The 18,919-nt window shown below is 57.4% G+C and overlaps 8 protein-coding genes across 8 annotated transcripts; 5 read left to right on the forward strand and 3 right to left on the reverse strand.

Moving 5' to 3' along the window:
- Positions 1 to 1,828: 1,828 nt before the first annotated feature.
- PLICBS_010612 (uncharacterized protein) lies at positions 1,829 to 2,697 on the forward strand (the record flags this gene model as incomplete). Its single annotated transcript, XM_018326256.2, has 5 exons — positions 1,829 to 1,852; positions 1,908 to 1,926; positions 1,983 to 2,008; positions 2,063 to 2,204; positions 2,255 to 2,697. The coding sequence occupies 5 exons, from the start codon at positions 1,829 to 1,831 to the stop codon at positions 2,695 to 2,697; spliced, it is 654 nt and encodes a 217-aa protein (XP_018174573.2).
- Positions 2,698 to 3,581: 884 nt separating this feature from the next.
- On the forward strand, positions 3,582 to 5,425 carry PLICBS_010613 (uncharacterized protein; the record flags this gene model as incomplete). Its single annotated transcript, XM_018326255.2, has 2 exons — positions 3,582 to 3,631; positions 3,688 to 5,425. 2 exons carry the CDS (start codon positions 3,582 to 3,584, stop codon positions 5,423 to 5,425), a joined length of 1,788 nt encoding a protein of 595 aa, XP_018174572.2.
- A 348-nt stretch (positions 5,426 to 5,773) lies between these two features.
- On the reverse strand, positions 5,774 to 6,830 carry PLICBS_010614 (uncharacterized protein; the record flags this gene model as incomplete). The annotated part of the gene is made up of 2 exons (XM_018326254.2): positions 5,774 to 6,720; positions 6,800 to 6,830. The coding sequence occupies 2 exons, from the start codon at positions 6,828 to 6,830 to the stop codon at positions 5,774 to 5,776; spliced, it is 978 nt and encodes a 325-aa protein (XP_018174571.2).
- Positions 6,831 to 7,671: 841 nt separating this feature from the next.
- PLICBS_010615 (kinesin-like nuclear fusion protein) lies at positions 7,672 to 10,761 on the forward strand (the record flags this gene model as incomplete). The annotated part of the gene is made up of 6 exons (XM_018326252.2): positions 7,672 to 7,692; positions 7,751 to 8,029; positions 8,093 to 8,300; positions 8,751 to 8,876; positions 8,931 to 10,648; positions 10,699 to 10,761. 6 exons carry the CDS (start codon positions 7,672 to 7,674, stop codon positions 10,759 to 10,761), a joined length of 2,415 nt encoding a protein of 804 aa, XP_018174569.2.
- Positions 10,762 to 11,575: 814 nt separating this feature from the next.
- PLICBS_010616 (uncharacterized protein) lies at positions 11,576 to 12,343 on the forward strand (the record flags this gene model as incomplete). Its single annotated transcript, XM_018326251.2, has 1 exon — positions 11,576 to 12,343. The coding sequence occupies one exon, from the start codon at positions 11,576 to 11,578 to the stop codon at positions 12,341 to 12,343; it is 768 nt and encodes a 255-aa protein (XP_018174568.1).
- A 188-nt stretch (positions 12,344 to 12,531) lies between these two features.
- PLICBS_010617 (uncharacterized protein) lies at positions 12,532 to 13,686 on the reverse strand (the record flags this gene model as incomplete). The annotated part of the gene is made up of 1 exon (XM_018326250.2): positions 12,532 to 13,686. One exon carries the CDS (start codon positions 13,684 to 13,686, stop codon positions 12,532 to 12,534), a length of 1,155 nt encoding a protein of 384 aa, XP_018174567.2.
- Positions 13,687 to 14,813: 1,127 nt separating this feature from the next.
- On the forward strand, positions 14,814 to 15,808 carry PLICBS_010618 (uncharacterized protein; the record flags this gene model as incomplete). The annotated part of the gene is made up of 2 exons (XM_065601963.1): positions 14,814 to 15,722; positions 15,803 to 15,808. The coding sequence occupies 2 exons, from the start codon at positions 14,814 to 14,816 to the stop codon at positions 15,806 to 15,808; spliced, it is 915 nt and encodes a 304-aa protein (XP_065458035.1).
- A 509-nt stretch (positions 15,809 to 16,317) lies between these two features.
- Positions 16,318 to 17,602, reverse strand: PLICBS_010619 (uncharacterized protein; the record flags this gene model as incomplete). The annotated part of the gene is made up of 4 exons (XM_018326248.2): positions 16,318 to 16,479; positions 16,541 to 17,129; positions 17,179 to 17,333; positions 17,390 to 17,602. 4 exons carry the CDS (start codon positions 17,600 to 17,602, stop codon positions 16,318 to 16,320), a joined length of 1,119 nt encoding a protein of 372 aa, XP_018174565.1.
- Positions 17,603 to 18,919: the final 1,317 nt, after the last annotated feature.

Raw genomic sequence — 18,919 nt, forward strand, 5'->3', positions numbered from 1 at the left:
CAAGGACGCCTACGACACGAACGAAGACCACATCTATATATTTAAGAGGATCCATAGCGAGCGGGACTTTGCCATGTAATATCGAGCAATCTGCAAATTTACCGCTTTTGCATGATTCACCAAACTACATGCTAGCAGCCGTTGGTGCCAAAATGTAAGTCAGTGGACTCGCAGCCAGGCTTTTGTCTTGCACCTGACAACAGCAATGTTGCAATCCTGCAGACCAGTCGTGGCCACTGACACTTCAGCTTGGGTATCTTTATCAAGCTTGATGATGTCCGTCTCATGAACCCCATGCTTCAAGCACCTCCCGCGGCGATGCCAAGTAGCCTTGCACGCGCCAGAGCAAGAGATGCAACTCCGTTAATCTCTGGCATTTTCCATGTCGCAGGACCAGGATTTGATGATTGCAGAAAGTGGGGGACTCGCTCTTCAACCTCTCGACCTCTGATTCCCCCAAGAGCCATGGTAGGTTGTGGACAACCAGCTTCTGGTTATACTGGGCGCCGGCTATGTCCAATGTGGCGTACGGCGCGGCACCCCTCGAGTTTTGTTTGACTCCTGGGAGCCAGAGCACACAACCCCCCGGCTTGGCCATGTCAACTTCAGCCCAGCCGGAGCAGGGTCGCAGAGTCTCGAACCCGTCTTTGGGGGTCATGGTCGAGGAAGCCCAAGTGACCAGCGCATCCGTAGCCCGCCGCCGCAGCATGCGCAGCAGTACATCTCCCATGTCTTCGCGCCAAACCGGATTGCGCGTGTCGGGAGCGACCGCCATGCCGCTGCGAACCGCAAGCAACATAGAGCCGTTCTTCTTGTTTTTCCCACCCAAGCTGTCTATGACAGACTTCCGACAGAGAGTGTAGCTCGTCAGGGGCCCGCGAGGCCGCGCTGGTGTTGCTGGTGCCTCAAAGGGCGGCGTGGAGGATCGCGTCGCATCGGGGGACTTTCGTTCAGTCGGTGAGGACTCCGTGCCTCGTGTGGCAGCCTCGTTTCCAGGACTCGCGATGGCTTCCGATATTTCATGTCCAGCGTTGCCGAACGAGAGCGGCCCAGGCGCCCACCACGCCGTGCCCGCCTCGGGGTGCGTAACCAGTTCAAAGTCTTGCAGGAAGTATCGAGGTAGTGACGCAGCCGTATTTGGACATCGCCGTATTGGAGTTTCGAGAGCTCTCGCTTCCTGTGTGTCAGCTGCGTGTCTGCCTTCTCGAGAGTGGCATGTCTAACCAAATGGGTTGTTCGCGAGCTTCTGTCTGAAGCGGCCGACAGGTTTTGTCGGACTAGCTTTTCTCTGTCGGCGCCGTGCCTTAACCCATGCTGGATCAAAGACCGGGGACATGGGGAGCTGCCCGATGGCCGTTTCAACCGTGTGTAGGTCTTCATTTATCCGCGGAACGTTGTTGGAGCTGGGGCCAAGACCACCCGCAACCTCATCAGCGAGGCTTCTGTTGGTCAAAGACGCCCCGTCGTACGAGGCCCAGCGCCGATTCTGGGCGCCGAGGTGGCCAGCACCAGTCGGGCGCGCAACTCGAAGGGCCGCGCGTGGCATTATTGTCGATCGTGTGCGGACGTCATGGCATCTTTGCGTAGCCGGTTCAAGGTTGCCCCGGACGTGGGCTAGTGATGCGCCCGAGCGTGCGGCTTGTCCAAAGCCCCACTATTTGGGACCCAAGCTTGGAAGCTTCACCCTCGTCACATCACGCGGTCAAACACCATGGCTCTTCGACAGCGGGTATTACCCGCCCTGCGGATGCTGCCATGTAGGCAGGTTCGGGCATTTGGGTTCTCCAGCGCCCCTGGGAACACTGCACCGACGCAGGATTACATACCCATGCCCTACATCGAAGAGACGTCGGTACGCTCATCCGCCCTCGAGACCGTGTTCGTTGGTAACTGACCCGAAACCCAAGGCCGCCGGTCGGAAGACATGTGAGAACGCTACCGACAGCGCTGATGCGACCGATCGCTCGCTGACGATTCGACAGGGGACATATTCTCCAAGTTGCTGCAGGTGCGCTGTCTGACTCTGTCGATTGGGTTGCGCGGCTGACGCAATCCGCTTCAGGAACGCATCGTCTGTCTAAATGGCGAAATCAACGACTACATGTCTGCTTCTATTGTCGCGCAGCTACTCTGGCTCGAGTCGGACACGCCCGAAAAGCCGATCACCATGTACATTAACTCGCCGGGCGGGTCTGTCACGTCAGGTTCGTGTTGCAGTTCCCGCCAGTCCGAGATGTTGCTAAGCGGGACCTAGGCATGGCCATTTACGACACCATGACATACATTAAATCGCCCGTCTCGACCGTTTGCGTGGGCGGCGCCGCTTCCATGGCCGCGATCCTGCTTGCAGGTGGCGAGGCGGGACAGCGGTACGCGCTGCCGCACAGCTCCATCATGATTCACCAGCCTTTGGGCGGCACGCGCGGCCAGGCGTCCGACATTCTCATCTATGCGAACCAGATCCAGCGGATACGCGAGCAGTCCAACAAGATCATGCAGCACCACCTCAATAAAGCCAAGGGCTACGACAAGTACAGTATTGACGAAGTTAACGATATGATGGAACGCGACAAATACCTGAGCGTGGCGGAGGCGCTCGACCTCGGGGTCATTGACGAGATTCTGACCAAAAGGGCAGACAAGGACCCGAAGAAGGAGGAAGCGTCGGCGTCGCCAGCTGGCCAGGACTCGCGTTGATCCTGCTGCTGCGTTGGATAAGTCACGACGTTCCATGAAACCGAGTAGCTACGTCCGGCGTCGCCGGAGTTGGTCGCGGCGCAAGGGCTCTGCTGGCTAATGACAGCCTTGGGTCGCAGAAAGCGCCTGGGCAAGGCTCTTGATACTGTACGAGTATGCTGGAAGAGGCAGTAATATGTAGTTTGCCGAGGCTTGGAGAGATGGTGGAACGGTGTTGCTGCCCTGGGGTGGAGGTCTCCCTTCCAGGTTCCCTGCCGATGTCGGCGACGCGGCTCCTGTACCACACCCGCCGGGGCGCTTTCCGCAGCCAGTACGATGTAGACACGGCCAATTCGAAATTCGACGACTTGATCAAGAATGACAGAGAAGGATTGCGGCGAGACATGGCTCTCCATTGCTTTCATATGCATCCGACTGGCGTGAAGGCTGGCGGGATAGCGGAGGCTGAACATTTTGTTCAGTCCCTCCTCGCTGCCAAATGCAGCTACCTACACCGGTGCTCCGGGGCATGGACCGACTGGTTGACGCAGTGGCGCGCCAAAGGCAATACCCACCGAGGTCCAACCCGCCAGTGAACCGCCATTGATTGCTGCTTATTTTTGCAGGCCCTCCGCACTCTCCACGGGCACCGACCCACGTCAGCCGGCCGAGACCGCTGTGTAAAAAGGGCGTTCAGCCTCTTGCTGTCGTGCGTCCGCCAATAACCATCGGCAACCTGTCTGGACAATTGCAGCTCTCACTCTGGTCTTTGGCTCTTGAGAACACCGTCGGCACACCCGTAGTCGCACTGACTGGGAGCGAGCCTCACCTTCGACACTTCCCTTCTCGACGTCGCCGTCAGCATCATGCTTTCAGCGGCCCTTCGTCAACGCCAGCCCGGCGTCATGGGTGCTGCCCTGACCAGAGCCACCGCGCCCACGGCGAGGCACCAGAGGTACGTCAAGATCCCATCCAAACACCGCCTCAATTCTGACAATTGCTCTTCTGCAGCCGGTTCCTCTCGTCTACCTCGGTTTGCCGCGCCGATGAACAACTCAACAAAGTCTCGGCCAACATTACCCAGCCCAAGTCGCAAGGCGCCTCTCAGGCCATGCTCTACGCCACCGGCCTGTCCGAGTCCGACATGAACAAGGCCCAGATTGGTATCTCCTCGGTCTGGTACGAGGGTAACCCCTGCAACATGCACCTCATGGACCTGTCCAAGATCGTGCGCGAGTCCGTCGCAAAGGCTGGCTTCGTCCCCTACAGGTTCAACACCATCGGCGTCAGCGACGGCATCTCCATGGGCACCAAAGGCATGCGGTACTCGCTTCAGAGCCGCGAAATCATTGCCGACAGCATTGAGACTGTCATGAATGGCCAGTGGTACGACGGTAACATCAGCTTGCCCGGCTGCGACAAGAACATGCCTGGCGTCGCCATGGCCATGGGCCGCGTCAATCGGCCTAGCATCATGGTGTATGGCGGCACCATCAAGCCCGGTTGCACCAAGAAGGGCGAGCTTATCGACATCGTGTCCGCCTTCCAGGCCTACGGCCAGTACATCACCGGCAACATTACCGAGGAGGAGCGCTTCGACATCATCCGCAACGCCTGCCCCGGTAGCGGCGCATGCGGCGGCATGTACACAGCAAACACCATGGCCACCGCCATCGAGACCATGGGCTTGACGCTGCCTGGCAGCAGCAGCAATCCCGCCGAGGACGCTAGCAAGCGCGCCGAGTGCGAGAGCGTCGGTCCCGCCATGCGCAACCTGCTCAAGGAGGACATCAAGCCGCGCGACATCTTGACGCGCCGGGCCTTTGAGAATGCCATGATTGTCGTCTCCATCCTTGGCGGAAGCACAAACGCCGTCCTTCACCTCATCGCCATTGCCGATTCGGTCGGCATCAAGCTGACCATTGACGACTTCCAGAACGTCTCGGATCGCATTCCTCTTTTGGCAGACCTGAAGCCGTCCGGCAAGTACGTCATGGAAGATGTACACAAGATTGGCGGCACGCCAAGCCTCCTCAAGTTCCTGCTCAAGGAGGGCATTCTCGATGGCTCCGGCATAACTGTGACCGGCAAGACCATGAAGCAGAACGTTGAGAATGTGCCGGACTTCCCCACCAGCCAGGACATCATCAGGCCTCTTACGAACCCGATCAAGCCCACCGGGCATATCCAAATTATGCGCGGCTCTCTCGCTCCCGGAGGCTGCGTCGGGAAAATCACCGGCAAGGAGGGCCTGCGATTCGAGGGCAAGGCTCGCGTCTACAATGCCGAAGATGACTTTATCGACAGCCTGGAACGGGGAGAGATTAAGCAGGGCGAAAAGACCGTCGTCATCATCCGCTACGACGGACCCAAGGGCGGCCCGGGAATGCCAGAGATGTTGAAACCCTCGTCGGCAATCATGGGCGCTGGTCTGGGCAAGGACGTCGCTCTTCTCACCGACGGGCGGTTTTCGGGCGGTTCGCACGGCTTCATCATCGGCCATGTTGTGCCCGAGGCCATGGAGGGTGGCCCGATCGCTCTTGTCGAGGACGGAGATCATATCGTCATCGACGCCGAGAAGCGGGCGATCGACCTTGAGATCACCGAGGAAGAGATGGCACGGAGAAGAAAAGCATGGAAGGCGCCCCCGCCGCGGTACACTAAGGGCACGCTGAAGAAGTACGCCACCCTCGTGAGCGACGCCAGCTCAGGCTGCGTCACCGACGGACCCATTCAAAGAAGCGGATGAAGAAGTTGATTGAAGGGAGAATGTATCGCGATATAACTGGCTTTGAAACGGCGCCGGCTGTCTTGGTTCTGGGAGTATTTACCACGGTCCATCGGGATATGGATCCAGTCACACACCGTGATGTTCGAATACCCGAAAGCATGGAGTAGATAGCTATTGAAGTTCATAAACTCCCTGCCTGTGATGGTCATCTCTAGGACCCGACTGACAATCCCAAATGCATTCAAACCCCCGCTCCAATCAATGCATCAGACGGACCAGTTTATCAATCTCGCGACCTGACAAGAGTCAATGGCTCGCGGCCATCCCAGGCGCTCGCCTCGCAGCTCTCAGAGTTTCATGCCCAGTTTACTTCTTCCCATTCAGGGCAGCGATAAAGGCTGCCTTGTCCTGCATCGTCAGGCCGACTCTTTTGACCCTGCTCAACCGCGCAAGCGCCTCGGCGATGCGATCCAAAACCCGTTGTTCTTGGCTTGATACATCCGTATCAGCTCCCCTCCGCTGCTTCAAGTCGCTGACGCTAGCCCCAGTCGCGCTGCCACCGTTCGTTGTCGCCGCGGCCGTGTTCATCTGTCCCTCGGCTATGCGGACTCGGATGCAAGTTGTTGGTCTCGAGAGGAGGTTCCAGACAAACTTGAACCACTGGCCGGGCACCGGCGTCGTGACGTCAGACGGCGTGTAGCGGATGCTGACGGGGAAGATGTGGACTTGGGGTGGGCATTCGACGATGGCCGGACCGAGGGGCAGTATCGCTTTGCCGTTGGTGGTGCCGCATTCGGGGAACACTGCAATGACCCGGTCGGGGAACTCGCGGAGGAGGTCCTTGATGTCGACAAGGTTCGCGTTGGTTGGAGGCGCAATTCGCACCGGCCCGAGGGCCATGGCCACCGCGCCGAACAATCCTACACGCTGCAATTTTCGCGTGCCGGGATACGACACTGTGAACACGGGGTCGAATATGGCCGCAAGGTAGATCGCATCGATGGGGCTCGTAAAGTTGGCGGCAATGACGGAGCCCGGGTGCGGGACGCGCTCGCGCGGCTGCTCGGACAGTGTCCCGCGCTTGACGCCGTCCAGCTGGAGGTCAACCCACCAGATGCCGGGAATCGCCATAAGACCCCATAGCGCAATCTTTCGGGCGACGACAGGCAGCGGGAGGTAGTGGAAGAGGACAAAGTAGCTGGCAGCATAGGTGAGGAAGAAGGGCAGGCGGAAGAGGAAGAGTAGGCCGTGCGTCACCGTCGAGACGGCGGAGAGCGGCGTGCAGACGGGCAGGAAAGGCGAGATGCCAGTAGCTGCGATGAAGAAGAGGACATGTCAGCACGGAGAGCCGGACTGATGAGGTCACCAGCTGCAGACTTGATAACCACGCACCTCGATCACGGAACTGGCTGTACTTTTCCATCGCGGCGAAAGGCGCGGGCAAGCCGCCAGTTATTTATTTGATAAGGAGGCGTAACTGGGCGGCAACCCAAGAGACAGCACCAAGGTGCGTAGCATGGGCAGGATTGAAGTTATCGAGACATGAAGCCTGCACCAAGACGGCTGGCCCGGAGGCTCGCGCGAGGAGCTCTGGAGCAGGTCGAGGCCGAGAGATGATAGGGGCGGTTAATTAGTCAGGCTTGTCGATTGCGACGCGCAGTAGGTCGATAACGGTCAACGTCGCCCTGGTCGTGCGCCGGCGGATCGTATGGTGCAAATCGCTGGCAGTGACATGTGATATTGCGGACAAAAATCCCAACACTTCCAACCTCGTGGCGTGAGGCGTGGGTGAGAGCTGCATCGTTGTGGCTGGTGGGCGACGGGCGCCACTTTGCCGGATCCACACATGCGCGTTCCTCCGACAACCCCAGGTAAACAAGCCAACGGGCCTGCAGCGCACCCGCCCCAGCGATGTCTCGCAGCCACATCGTGGCGCCGCAGACCAAACAGCCGCGAACCTCTCCATGTTCAAAACAGAGAGGCCAACTGCGAACCACGCCGGCGCGCATCGAATAGCATTTCTCGACCCGACGTGAGCCAACCGCGCCGTGCTTCGTTACTGGCTTCAACCTTTTCAACGTATCGGTTGTGCGCCCACCATCCGCGCCCCCGACACAGGCGCTTCTATCGTCGCGCTTCGTCTCCCGTGCTCGCACGCTTCCTCCACGACGCCTCGTCCACCTGCGCCGGCCGACGGGGCCCTGCTCCTTGCCTTGCCCATTCTGATCCCAGTTTGCTTGAGGCGCAGGCGCGACACCGCTGTCATGGAGGGCTCGGAGAACCAGGTGCGTATTCTGCTGTCGCGAAGTCGTGCGGGCTCACCACTGACTCGCTTTGTCACAGGCTGCGCAACGCAACAGGAGTGCGCTGCCCATGCCGAGCGCCGGCATGAGCTTGACAGAATGGAGCGACTCCCAGCAAAACTCACGTGTGCAGACGGCCATTCCAGTTCCGCCGGGCTCCAAGATGGGGTTCAAGAGAGAGATACCACAGCCCACACACCTGCCCGAACCAAAGCGAAAGCATAACATCCCCACGCCCGCGACGTACTCCTCCAAGACGTTCAAGCCGCCACAAACAAGGCCAGGCATACAAGGAAGTTCCCTGATGGAAATGGCAAAGGTAGGCAGAGGCCATCTCCATCTACACGTCCAGAGTGCTGACGATTCGACTCCGACCAAACAGCCCAAGGGGAATCCGACCCCGTCGACGAGCAACCTCGCGAAACCGCTTGGCCTCAATCGCGGCGCCACGCTCGACCGATCCACAAACGCAACTTTCAGAGCCTCGGGTCGCCCAGTCCATGGCCGCTCAAGATCACAGGTCCAGCGGCCCCAAACGGCCCACGGGCATCACGATGCCGAGCACCGCGGAGACACGAACACAAACACCGGTATGGCCCCCTCGGGCCAACCCCGAAAGCGCCCCAGCTTCGATCCGATTCAATTTTGCAATGTGCGGGGAAAAAAAAGCAACCAGTCGTTGTCTGGAGCAAGGGAAAGTTCTCTGATGACCGAGTTTCGCGAACTGGCGATTGGTGGACCCGAGAATCCCTCTCGTCTTCCTGCAAATCAAGTGACAATTCGACCAAGTTCGCAAGTCGCAACGCCCTTCACGACGGCCGACAGTTCAAGGAACGTGGTCCGGCCGTCAGGCGAAAACCAGAGGTCGGCGGCACCGCGGGACACCTAGAAAGTGCCCAAGACGCCAACAGACAAGCAGTTGAAGCGGCAACTCGAGTTGGTTGAGCTTTCCATTTCGAAATTTACGAGCACCTCTCCCTCCAAGTCCCCCTCCCCAAAGAGGTTCTTGAACAAGACTTCTAACTTGACTGCCTACACAGCCTGGGATGTTGACGGGCGCGTCGATACAATGGAGACGCAATTCAGGGAGCTCCAGAACATGGTCAACACGACCCTGACCCAACGAAAGGGCGAAGACGAAGCATTGGAGCTGGCTAAGAGGAGAGGTAAGCTGCAGGGTGAAGATAGGGTTGTGAATGTGGCACTGACTTCGAACGCAGTATCAGAGCTGGAAGAGCATCGCAGAAAGCTCGACGAACGCAACGAGCAGCTCAAAGACGACCTTGATGCGGTGCGAGAAGAGAAGCGGCAGCTGCAACACGACATGGAAAAACTCCAGTGGGAGCATGCCCGCGCCGTCGACACCATCGAACGACGCCACCGCGAAACAGTGGATGATCTCTCGCGACAGCATCGGACGGCAGTCGACGACCTTACCCGCGAGCTGGATCAGTTGAAGGACCAGGAGACCAAGGAGCACCAGCAGCGACTGGATGCCTTGACACGTCACTATCAACAAGAATTGGAGGACGAGCGCCATAAGAAGGATCGAGAGGTGCAGGAGGTGAGGACACGCATGAGTAACGAGTACCACGACATGGACATGGCGCTCCAACGAAAGGACCGCGAGGTCCAGGAGATCCGAGCAGACGCCGACAACACTCGAGCGGAGCTGGATCGCGAGAAGGCGCTGCGGAGCAACCTGCAGGCAAACCTCGCAGAGCTCTCGGCGTCCAACACCACGCTCGAGGCCAAGATCAACTCGCTGAAATCCCACGTCGAGTTCCTCGAGTCCGACAGCAAAGCCCAGTCCGATTCGTTCGCCAGCATGGAAGCGCGACTTCAGGAAGCGTTGCGAGTCGCAGATGAAGCGAGGCAAAAGCTCATCAAGGAGGAGACGGAGCGCCGCGTTCTTTTCAACAAGTATCAGGAGTTGAAGGGCAACATTCGCGTCATGTGCAGAGTTCGACCTGCTCTCAATGGAAGCGAAGGTGAGGAGGCCAGAATATCATTCCCCGACGACAAGACGTCGGCCGAGATTGTCTTGGCTGGGCCCGAAGAGAGGAGCAGCCTAGGGGCGGTCTCGAGAAAGAACTACCCGTTCGAGTTCGACCGGGTCTTCACTCCCGACAAGCAAAACGAAGAGATATTCGACGAGATTTCACAGCTCGTGCAGAGCGCGCTGGACGGATACAATGTGTGCATTTTTTGCTACGGCCAGACCGGCTCCGGCAAAACATACACCATGTCCTCGGACGACGGCATGATTCCGCGAGCCACGCACATGATTTACGACACCATGACCAAGCTCAAGGAGAAATCATGGGAATATAACATGGAGGGCTCATTTGTGGAGGTGTACAACGAGGACCTGCATGATTTGCTGACTCCGACCGACCGCAACTCATCAGACGGCAAGGCCAAAAAGCTCGAGATACGCCACGACGAGGCACGCAAGCAGACAACCATTGTCAACTGCAAATCGGTCCAGCTCAACTCCGCGGCCAGCGTGGAGAAGATACTCGGGGAGGCGCAGAGCAACCGGTCGGTGGCAGCGACCAAGGCCAACGAGCGGTCGTCGCGATCGCACAGCGTCTTCATCCTCAAGCTGGTGGGGGAGAACTCAGCGACCGGGGAGCGCTGCGAGGGCACTCTCAACCTCGTCGACTTGGCGGGATCGGAGCGGTTGAAGCACTCGCAAGCCGAAGGCGACCGGATGAAGGAGACTCAAAACATCAACAAGAGCCTCAGTTGCCTTGGCGATGTCATCGAGGCATTGGGAAGGGGCACTGGACACGTGCCTTACCGCAATTCGAAGCTCACGCATCTTTTGCAATACAGTCTCGGGGGTAACAGCAAGACGCTCATGTTTGTCATGGTGTCACCACTCGAGACCCATCTGAAGGAGACTCTGACCAGTTTGAGGTTTGCCACAAAGGTACGTTTGCTCCATGCCACCGGCACGACAGAGGGCTGACTGTGTTCCAGGTGCACAATACCCACATAGGCACCGCGAAGGCAACCAAGAGGATCAAGTCTACCGACGCATGAGCGCGTCATCACGGTGCGTGAGGAGACGACTTGGCATGGAATCGATGAATCTGTCTGTAGCGTAGCGATGCGTTGTTCATTAGAGCAGCCGGAGAATATTGTGGTGTCCTGTACGTATTATGCCGCCCGTGACGGAAGGCTGGTTGGACTTGGCCTTGTTGTCCTCGAGTAATGATACTACCCTGTTTTCACGGGCTTTTGCAAACGTGAAGGCCTGCCTTTCGTGCAGTTCACATCGCGCTGAGATTGGCGTCATTCATCGAAAGCTTTAACACAACCGGTGTACTTGACGAGGTCCTACCCTATGCAGGTCGAAGGACTCAGCATACATTGTCAGCGATCCTCGCGCGGCAATATGAGACGCGACAGAGGGGGACGGCAACAAGGGAACGCTGGGTCTGACGGATGTGATGGGCATAACGACGCAGCCGACGTGACAGGTTGAGTTATGGACAGAGACAGCAAGTCACAAACAGGTAGGGCCGTGGAAGGCGAGCGTTGGCATTCATGCAAAAGAATGGGCTCGCGCCATTGCCATCAGTTGGGACAGCATCGGTCATTGAAATTGGCCTCGACGACACCAATTGTTAGCACAGGAGTGAATGGCTGCAGATTCGAACAGTGATCCATGGCAACCCAGCAAGGCTGGCCGCAGCAAACTGACCGCCGATGCTTTTGCAATGTGGCGCGGCCGAGTGGGGCGACCAAACGATGCCACTGCCGCCGCTCAACGCGGGGCAGCCTGCGCATAGCAACCGAAATCATCCAAACCCTCACAGCGTGTCTCGTTCCGCGACGCGCGCCGCTTCAAGCCATGACGAAGCCCCCTCGCGGCCTCTCATCGTCCGTCTGGGCCGGGGCTTCGTCGCAGCGGACCCAATCTCTACCGCCGCCGCTTCCCGCCTCTGAAGAGCTGCCGTCACCTTCATCACCACGGGCCAAAGCGCTCGCTCGCGCCCAGGCCCTGCGCCGTTTTGAGCAGGTTTGCGTGAGGCTCCGGTGGAAGTTCATCGACCTGCAAAACGCTTACGACCGCACCAACGCGCCGCAGTCATTCCACTTTGCGGCGCAGGAAGCCGAGAATAACTTCAAGGTTGACTTTCACGAATTCTATGTCAAGATCGAGCAGGCCATTGTATTTCTACTTAAGTTGTTCGGTACAACCATCGCCAAAGCATCAACTCTGGCTACCACACAGTACGGTGGCGCTCCCTCCGTGGCAGCCGCTCATGCATACCATCATAACGTTCTCAAGGCACTCGACGACGACCAGCATCCGCTGCACGAGCCGCTCGGCAAAGGCCCCGTGAACCAGGCACTCTGGAAGGCCAAGGAGCTGCGCAACAAGTGGAAGAGCGCCACAGAGGACCGTGAGTCACCACCGTTGGGGATGTACGACCTTAGCTGGATCGTAAATCAGGTCTTGGCGGGTCTGGAAGCCGCCTATGCCGTTGCGTCGGCGAGGGTTATCGAAGATCTTAACGACAACGACTTGGCCATGACTGACGACGAGCGGCGTGACGCCGCCGTCGTCGAGGGCGAGTGGGAGTGGATGGTGGAGCCCATGGATTGGGAATCGTGAGCCGCGTCCTTCACGACGGCCGCTGATGTTGTGACTTGACAAGATACCCTGTGGAATTGAATGTATGGACTCTGAATCGAAGGCAGCTCGCTGTTGAAACCCCGCCACAGCAGTGTAGCTTCGACCAGCTTCATCTGGTAGACCATCACGTTACTTTGCGCCTGCTGCCCCTACAAAGTGTGCGCGCTCTATTCCTCCTCGCGTTTGACATGACCACTCATTTCAGCCTTGAGCTCCTCTCCCGCCAGGTCCTCCAGGGCACCCTTCCTGAACGCTCTCCGTAGCTGGCACTTGCCGAGGTTCTTTCCTCCAGCCTTGCACTCTTCGCATTTCTTACCATGGTTGATGATCAGCACATGGAGCGGATACTTTTCGTCGTCCGGGACCGTGGCATCGAGGTGCGCCTGCGACTCCTCACGACTGGCACCGGAAGGGCGCCAACCCAGGAGACCAGTGATGCGGTAGACGTGGGTATCGACTGCGAAGCTCGGTCGTTGGAGGCAAAAAAGGAGGACGCAGCTGGCCGTTTTCGGGCCAACCCCTTGGAATGACAGCAATTCTCGCATGGCATCGTCGTCGGAAGCCGAGAACAGGTGGTCGAGCGAGTACGAGCCGTGTTTAACCTTGGCCTGTTGCAGGATGCTGATTATCACCTTGGATTTGACGACACTCAGTCCTCCCGACTGGATCACCTGCTGCAGCCTGGCCTGGCCCCCTTCCACGATGGCCTCCCACTTGTCGCTGCCGCCGTAGGCGTTGTCCATGCTCTGCTTGGCCCGCGAGCTGTTCTTGTCGCTCGTATTTTGGGACAGGATCGTGCGGACAAGCGCGTCGAGCACCGACGGCGAGGCGCCGCAGCCGGCAGTCGCCGTTGGTGCCACGACCTTGTCTGGACGGACGCGTTCGCCGTGCAGGTCAGCGAGAATCCGGTGCGCGAGCGAGCACTCTTGTGGCGTGGGACGTCCGAATCCTGGGAATGGGGAACGGCAGGAGTGTTCAGAAAACGACTTGAGTTTGCGAGCACGAAGAGCTTCGGACGTCGATTTTGCGGCTGTCCCGACGCGTGACAGGGCGTCGGCTTCGTTCTTGACCGGGTATTTGGTATCGCGGTCATGATCCCGCGGCTCCGGCGTAGGCGATGGCTCAACCTTGATGCGCTTGCTGCGGCTGGCCGGTTCAGATTTGAGCGACGAAGAGTAAGCAGCCTCACGCTTTGGCCCCCCTTGCCTTCGGCTTGCCACGGCGGACTGCGTCAAAGTATGCTTGGCTCCGGAGATCATGTCACTTTGCTTAGCATTACGGGCGCTGCGCCTGAGCACAGCCGTTTGTGTCGTGCCTGCCATTGTTTGCGAAGCAGCAGGAACAGTCCCAATACCCGGTGTCGTCGTTGACAGTCAATGCTTCATATGCAGCCAAAGCGAGCTGGGTTCGATGTTTGAGCTGTCGGTTGTGCCTTCTGGAACCCATGACGTTCGTCGGGGCGCTTGGTGAAAGTGTTGATGTCATTGACAGATCTGGCCCGTCGGCCACTGCCACAGCCACATCCCAACCACAAACGCCGAGACGCGCCGCACCCGGTCGCATCAAGCAATCGAATCCCGGTCCGTCGCTTTGCTCTCGTCCACAGCCACGTACCCTGCACATCCTGGCTTGCCTCGCACTTTCGGGCCGAGATCCTCCTTTGACACATAGAGCTTGGCTAATGTTGAAATGCACTCAATTTCCTGGCTCTGCCCATGCATTAACCGGTCGACACTATGTTAAACTAGTCTGCTCCCTCCGCAATTCGGCTGGCGCAGAGCGATCTCCCCCGGCCGCTGACCATCAAAGTTGGCATATATTCGGCCCCCAAACGGCCCATCCTCGGGCTTATTCGTACTCGTACTCAGATAGGCAGACGCTGATTGATGCGCCTGTCACACAGTGAACTTGGGATGATGAGCGCCGATGGCCGATGTAGCTGCTTGCCGTTTAAAAGATGAGGGTTGCCTTGTCTCACTTTGAGGTGGGACTTGGACCACCCTACTAAACGTCTCAGTCACAAATAAGGACGTAAACAACGATGCGTTTCTGCAGGCCGGATTTGCCGGCAACTGCGCTGAGTCTCCTTACGCTTGCGTCCTGCTCCTGGGCAGATTCGTTCGATTACGTCGTCGTGGGCGCTGGGACAAGTGGTCTTGTAATTGCGAACCGACTTTCAGAGAACCCTCATGTCACTGTTGCTGTGATTGATCCAGGTCCGGATGAGAGAGACAATCCCGCCGTCAGGAATCCAGCAATATGGCCAGTTTTGCTTCAGACTCCGGTCAATTGGGCCTATCAGACCGTCCCGCAGGCAAACGCGTCAAACCGCGTTATCGAGTTCGACGCAGGCAGAGGCATTGGGGGGACCAGTCTGATCAACGGTACAAGATCCAACGTGGCAACCCGCAATACGGCACGAAGTATACTGACAGGCTGCGTTGTAGGCATGACGTACATTCGTGGCGACAAGGCGCAGTTCGACGCTTGGGAGCGGCTCGGAAATACCGGTTGGAATTGGGACATTCTCCTACACCACTACAAGAAGGTGGAAAGGCTCTTCGCGCCTTCACCTTGGCAAGCGGAAGTAGGCGCATCGGCTCAAAGGCAGTTTCATGGCAACGCCGGCGAGGTTCGCGTCGGGTTCACACCGGCACTTCAAAATGGTTCGTTCTACGATGATTGCAAGGCGTCGTGGGAAAAGCTCGGCCAGGCCGTCAACGATGATGTCAACAGCGGTACAACTCGAGGCTTTGATGTTTGGCCGCAGACTCTGGACCCCGAACAAAACCTGAGGTGGGATGCCGCGAGGGCGTTCTTCTGGCCTGTTGCCGGCAGGAAGAACTTGCACTTGCTTAACGGCACAGCGTCTCGAATTCTCTGGAGGTCAGATGTCCGCGACCATGCTCAGGCTCGAGTGTCTGGAGTCGAATACTTGGCAAGCCCCGATGGCAAGCGCACAACAGTGAAAATCGACAAGGAGGTCATTCTCTCTGCTGGCGCATTACGGACTCCGCTCATCCTAGAGAGGTCGGGCGTCGGCAACCCAGCATTTCTGAAGACCAAGGGCATCAAGTCGGTAGTGGATCTGCCGGGCGTCGGCGAGAATCTCATTGACCAACCTAACATCTCCCTCGCTTACGCAAGCAAGCCGAATCGCACCGGAACGAGCCCATATGCCACGTTCGTTACGGCAAGGGACCTGTTCGGCAACAAGACGGGGCATGTAGCTGCGCGGACCAGACGACAACTCAGGCAGTGGGCCGAGACAACCGCCCGTTTGAGCGACAGCTCCTTGAACGCGTCAGCTTTAGAACACATATTCCAGATCCAGCACGACCTCATATTCGACAAGGGTGTGACAATTGCAGAGATACTGACCACGGCTGCGCAAAATGCCGCCTTATCTATATTCTGGCCTTTGCTGCCATTCTCAAGGGGTAGTGTCCATGTCCGATCGAAAGACGATGAACACGTCGCAGATCCCGTCATTGATCCCAGGTACCTCTTCAATGGGTTTGACACCACAACGTATGTGGCAGCAGGGCGTCTGTCGACCGCCTTCTGGCGCCAAGAGCCCATTTCTGATACGATAAGTGGCCGCCTACTGCCGAATTTGACGACATTGCCCGACGACGCTACGGACGACCAGTGGAAGCGCTGGCTGGAAGATAGCATTGGATCAAACTCACATTCAATTGGCACTGCTGCCATGATGCCCAGGAGTCTTGGTGGCGTCGTGGACACGGCCTTGAGAGTGTACGGGACGAGGGGGGTGCGCGTGGTGGATGCATCTATATTGCCAATGCAATTCAGCGGGCACCTGACCGCTACTCTATATGCTGTAGCAGATCGCGCCGCAGATATTATTCAAGGCGCTGCTAACTGACCTTGCTCCATAGTACACAATGTACAAAATACGACAAAGTGCTAAACCGCCGCGCCAACTTATTTCACAGATGATGATGAGCCAGCTGACGAAGGAGGTTCGCCACTGGAAAGAAGTTGGACAGTCCGAACGTGGGAAAAGAATCTGGTGTCCGCGGCGGCGTAACCTCAACATCCTCCAGCGAGACCTTCAGACTCGTCACGTTGCTCACAACGGTTCCATCCGGCTGGGGAAGAATGTCAGCCGTCTGAAGCTGTTTCATCGAAGTGACGACAAAGGGGGGATACCTTGACAATCTGAACCTTCATAGACGTTGCGATTGCATCTGCCGCGTGTTCAACAGGAAGTGTCGTCATGTTGGTATTTCGCAATGCCTTATCTAATGGCATGCCTGCGCTCAGCATTCCTTTGGCGGGTTGGCCAAATACCACGAAACTCCCGGCTGGCTTGTCATTAAGGGACAGCTTGATCTGGCACGGCTTCGGGATGTCGGCCCTGTCCACACTGATCCGCGCAAAGTATCTTCTCTTTGCTTGGGGTGTCTGGCGCCGCTCGCTTTGAGACTCGCCCCCTTCCGAATAAAGACGATTGATCAGGGTGATGGCATCCCGTCTCATCTGGTCTTCCGATTTGTACCAGTACTCCAGCCCCTCGTAAGAGTACCCAAAATCTTGCAGGCGCCTCACAGTCTCCGTTGTATGCGGTTTACCGTTGAGACCGAAAAAGGGCTGCAGTGGCGATTGGGCTGTTATCGTGGATCCTTCGGGGGAACCAAACCGGGATAGGCCGCTATACGACCCTTGAAATATCTCCTCATCAGGTCGAACAGCCTGCCAGTATGCCCATAGTCGGTCCATGTTGCTGTGGTGCAACATACTGCCAGGGAGTCAGCCTACGGCCGAATGTTGAGCATCTTGCCACTTACAACAACGGGTCGAATCCGGATAGGTCTGGGCCGAGGAATTGCTGCCCACATGCAGCGTCCCAATGGATACCGTTGTGCACCAGTTCCATGCTGACGAATCGATCGCTCACCGACGAGAATTCTGAGAAATTGTCCGCACGAGCAAATGCATCGTACTTGCCAGCACGGTCAGCAGGCACGAACGGCAAACGGAGCACAGGTCAGAACTTACAACCCAGTCCTTGTATGGTCGTTGGCTCAAGAGATCATTGGCAGAGTTGGGATAGCTCTGGGGAGCCGGGCATCGCATCGTCGTGTTTCGATTATCCGAGTCGAATGACCCATATTCGCCATCCACCACCGACTGCGGAATCTTGAATGTGAATAACGGGTTGTCCACTTCCCTTTCGCCCACGCCCTGACCGTTTGGAAACTTCACTTTCATTTTCGGAGGGACAGTGACTGCTGGTACAGTTGCGTCGGCAGCCCAGTCCCAGAACGGTGCTCTCAGTTCTTCGGCTGCTTGCATGTACTGATCGCGTACTCCTGGGGGATAGGTACTCGCGATTTTTCGTGCTTGCAAAACTAATACTTGCTGCGCAAGAGTCAGGACGTGCTCCATTCCGCGCGACAAGCAATCACGCACCTCGAAAAGGACGACATATGGTCGGTGCCACGAAAGAAACAACAACTCCTGGGGACAAAGTCAGCGATCCAGGTTCACTGTGTGTGGTAGAGACAACTTGGCCTACGCCGTGTGGGCAGTATCCAGCCCAGCCATCCGTCGCTCGACTTCCTGTAGAGTTCCACTCAATGAACGGCCGGCCGTGAATGCCTGGTCCTGGTCGTCAACTAGAGCCATCCTAAAGCAGCAGTTGGAAGAGAGGCATACCTTCAATCTGAAAGTATGATAGTGTATCTGTATAATTTGCTTGCTGCATCTCAAGTAGTGCTCGGATGTAAAGGTCCCTGCCGTCTGTGAGCCGAGCATGGGACAGGGTCCCTTGAGCATGACCTACCATTGTGGCCCAGCCTCGGCTGCCAAGTCCTGGATATTTCGCCTTAACGGCACATCATTGCTCAAATGCTTTGCGGATACCCCAGTTATTGGGTAGGGATCTTGGGCGACCGCAAAAGACGCAGCACTAAGTGCCAGAACGAGGCCAGCCTTCAAATCGTATGTACGCATTTTAAGGAGGAAGCGCAGAGCGTAGAAGAACAGACCAGTTCAGGTCTCGTCGCATGAAGTGGACAGGATGAGTGGATGAGTGAGTTATTATAATCAGGCGCCAAAGAAGAACAACGTCAAGCTCGCCGAGGTCGTGCCATTCGAGGCAACCGCACAGCAACAAGGCTGTACCCAGCACTTCTCATATGTCCGCCCACATCGATCAGAAATGTGAAAGGAATGGCGACTGTAAGAACACAGCGGTGGCTGCACAATCTTGTCTTCGGTTGCCGGGACACCAGGCACCACTGCGCTTTGTTCATTGTCTCGGAAGATGCGGGTGGTGAGCGGGGGCACGTCGCCATCGCGCAGCCACGACCACCTGTCCGGCGAACAATAATGGCGGAACGAGAATGCCAATACAGCTCTCAGAATAGAATGTGAACCGAAAGGCATGCCACCATTAATGGACACACGGCTGAGGAATGCGAGCGCGGTAGCAACGGCGAGGCAGAGACAGAGCTACGGCTAAGCAGGAAGGTGTCTCATATCTAAGACACGAGGAGAAGGAGAACCGAGTACTATTTACTATGA

This window comes from Purpureocillium lilacinum (assembly GCF_023168085.1).
Source record: "Purpureocillium lilacinum CBS 284.36 DNA, scaffold_8, whole genome shotgun sequence".
In the NCBI taxonomy this organism is placed as follows: Eukaryota; Fungi; Ascomycota; class Sordariomycetes; order Hypocreales; family Ophiocordycipitaceae; genus Purpureocillium; species Purpureocillium lilacinum.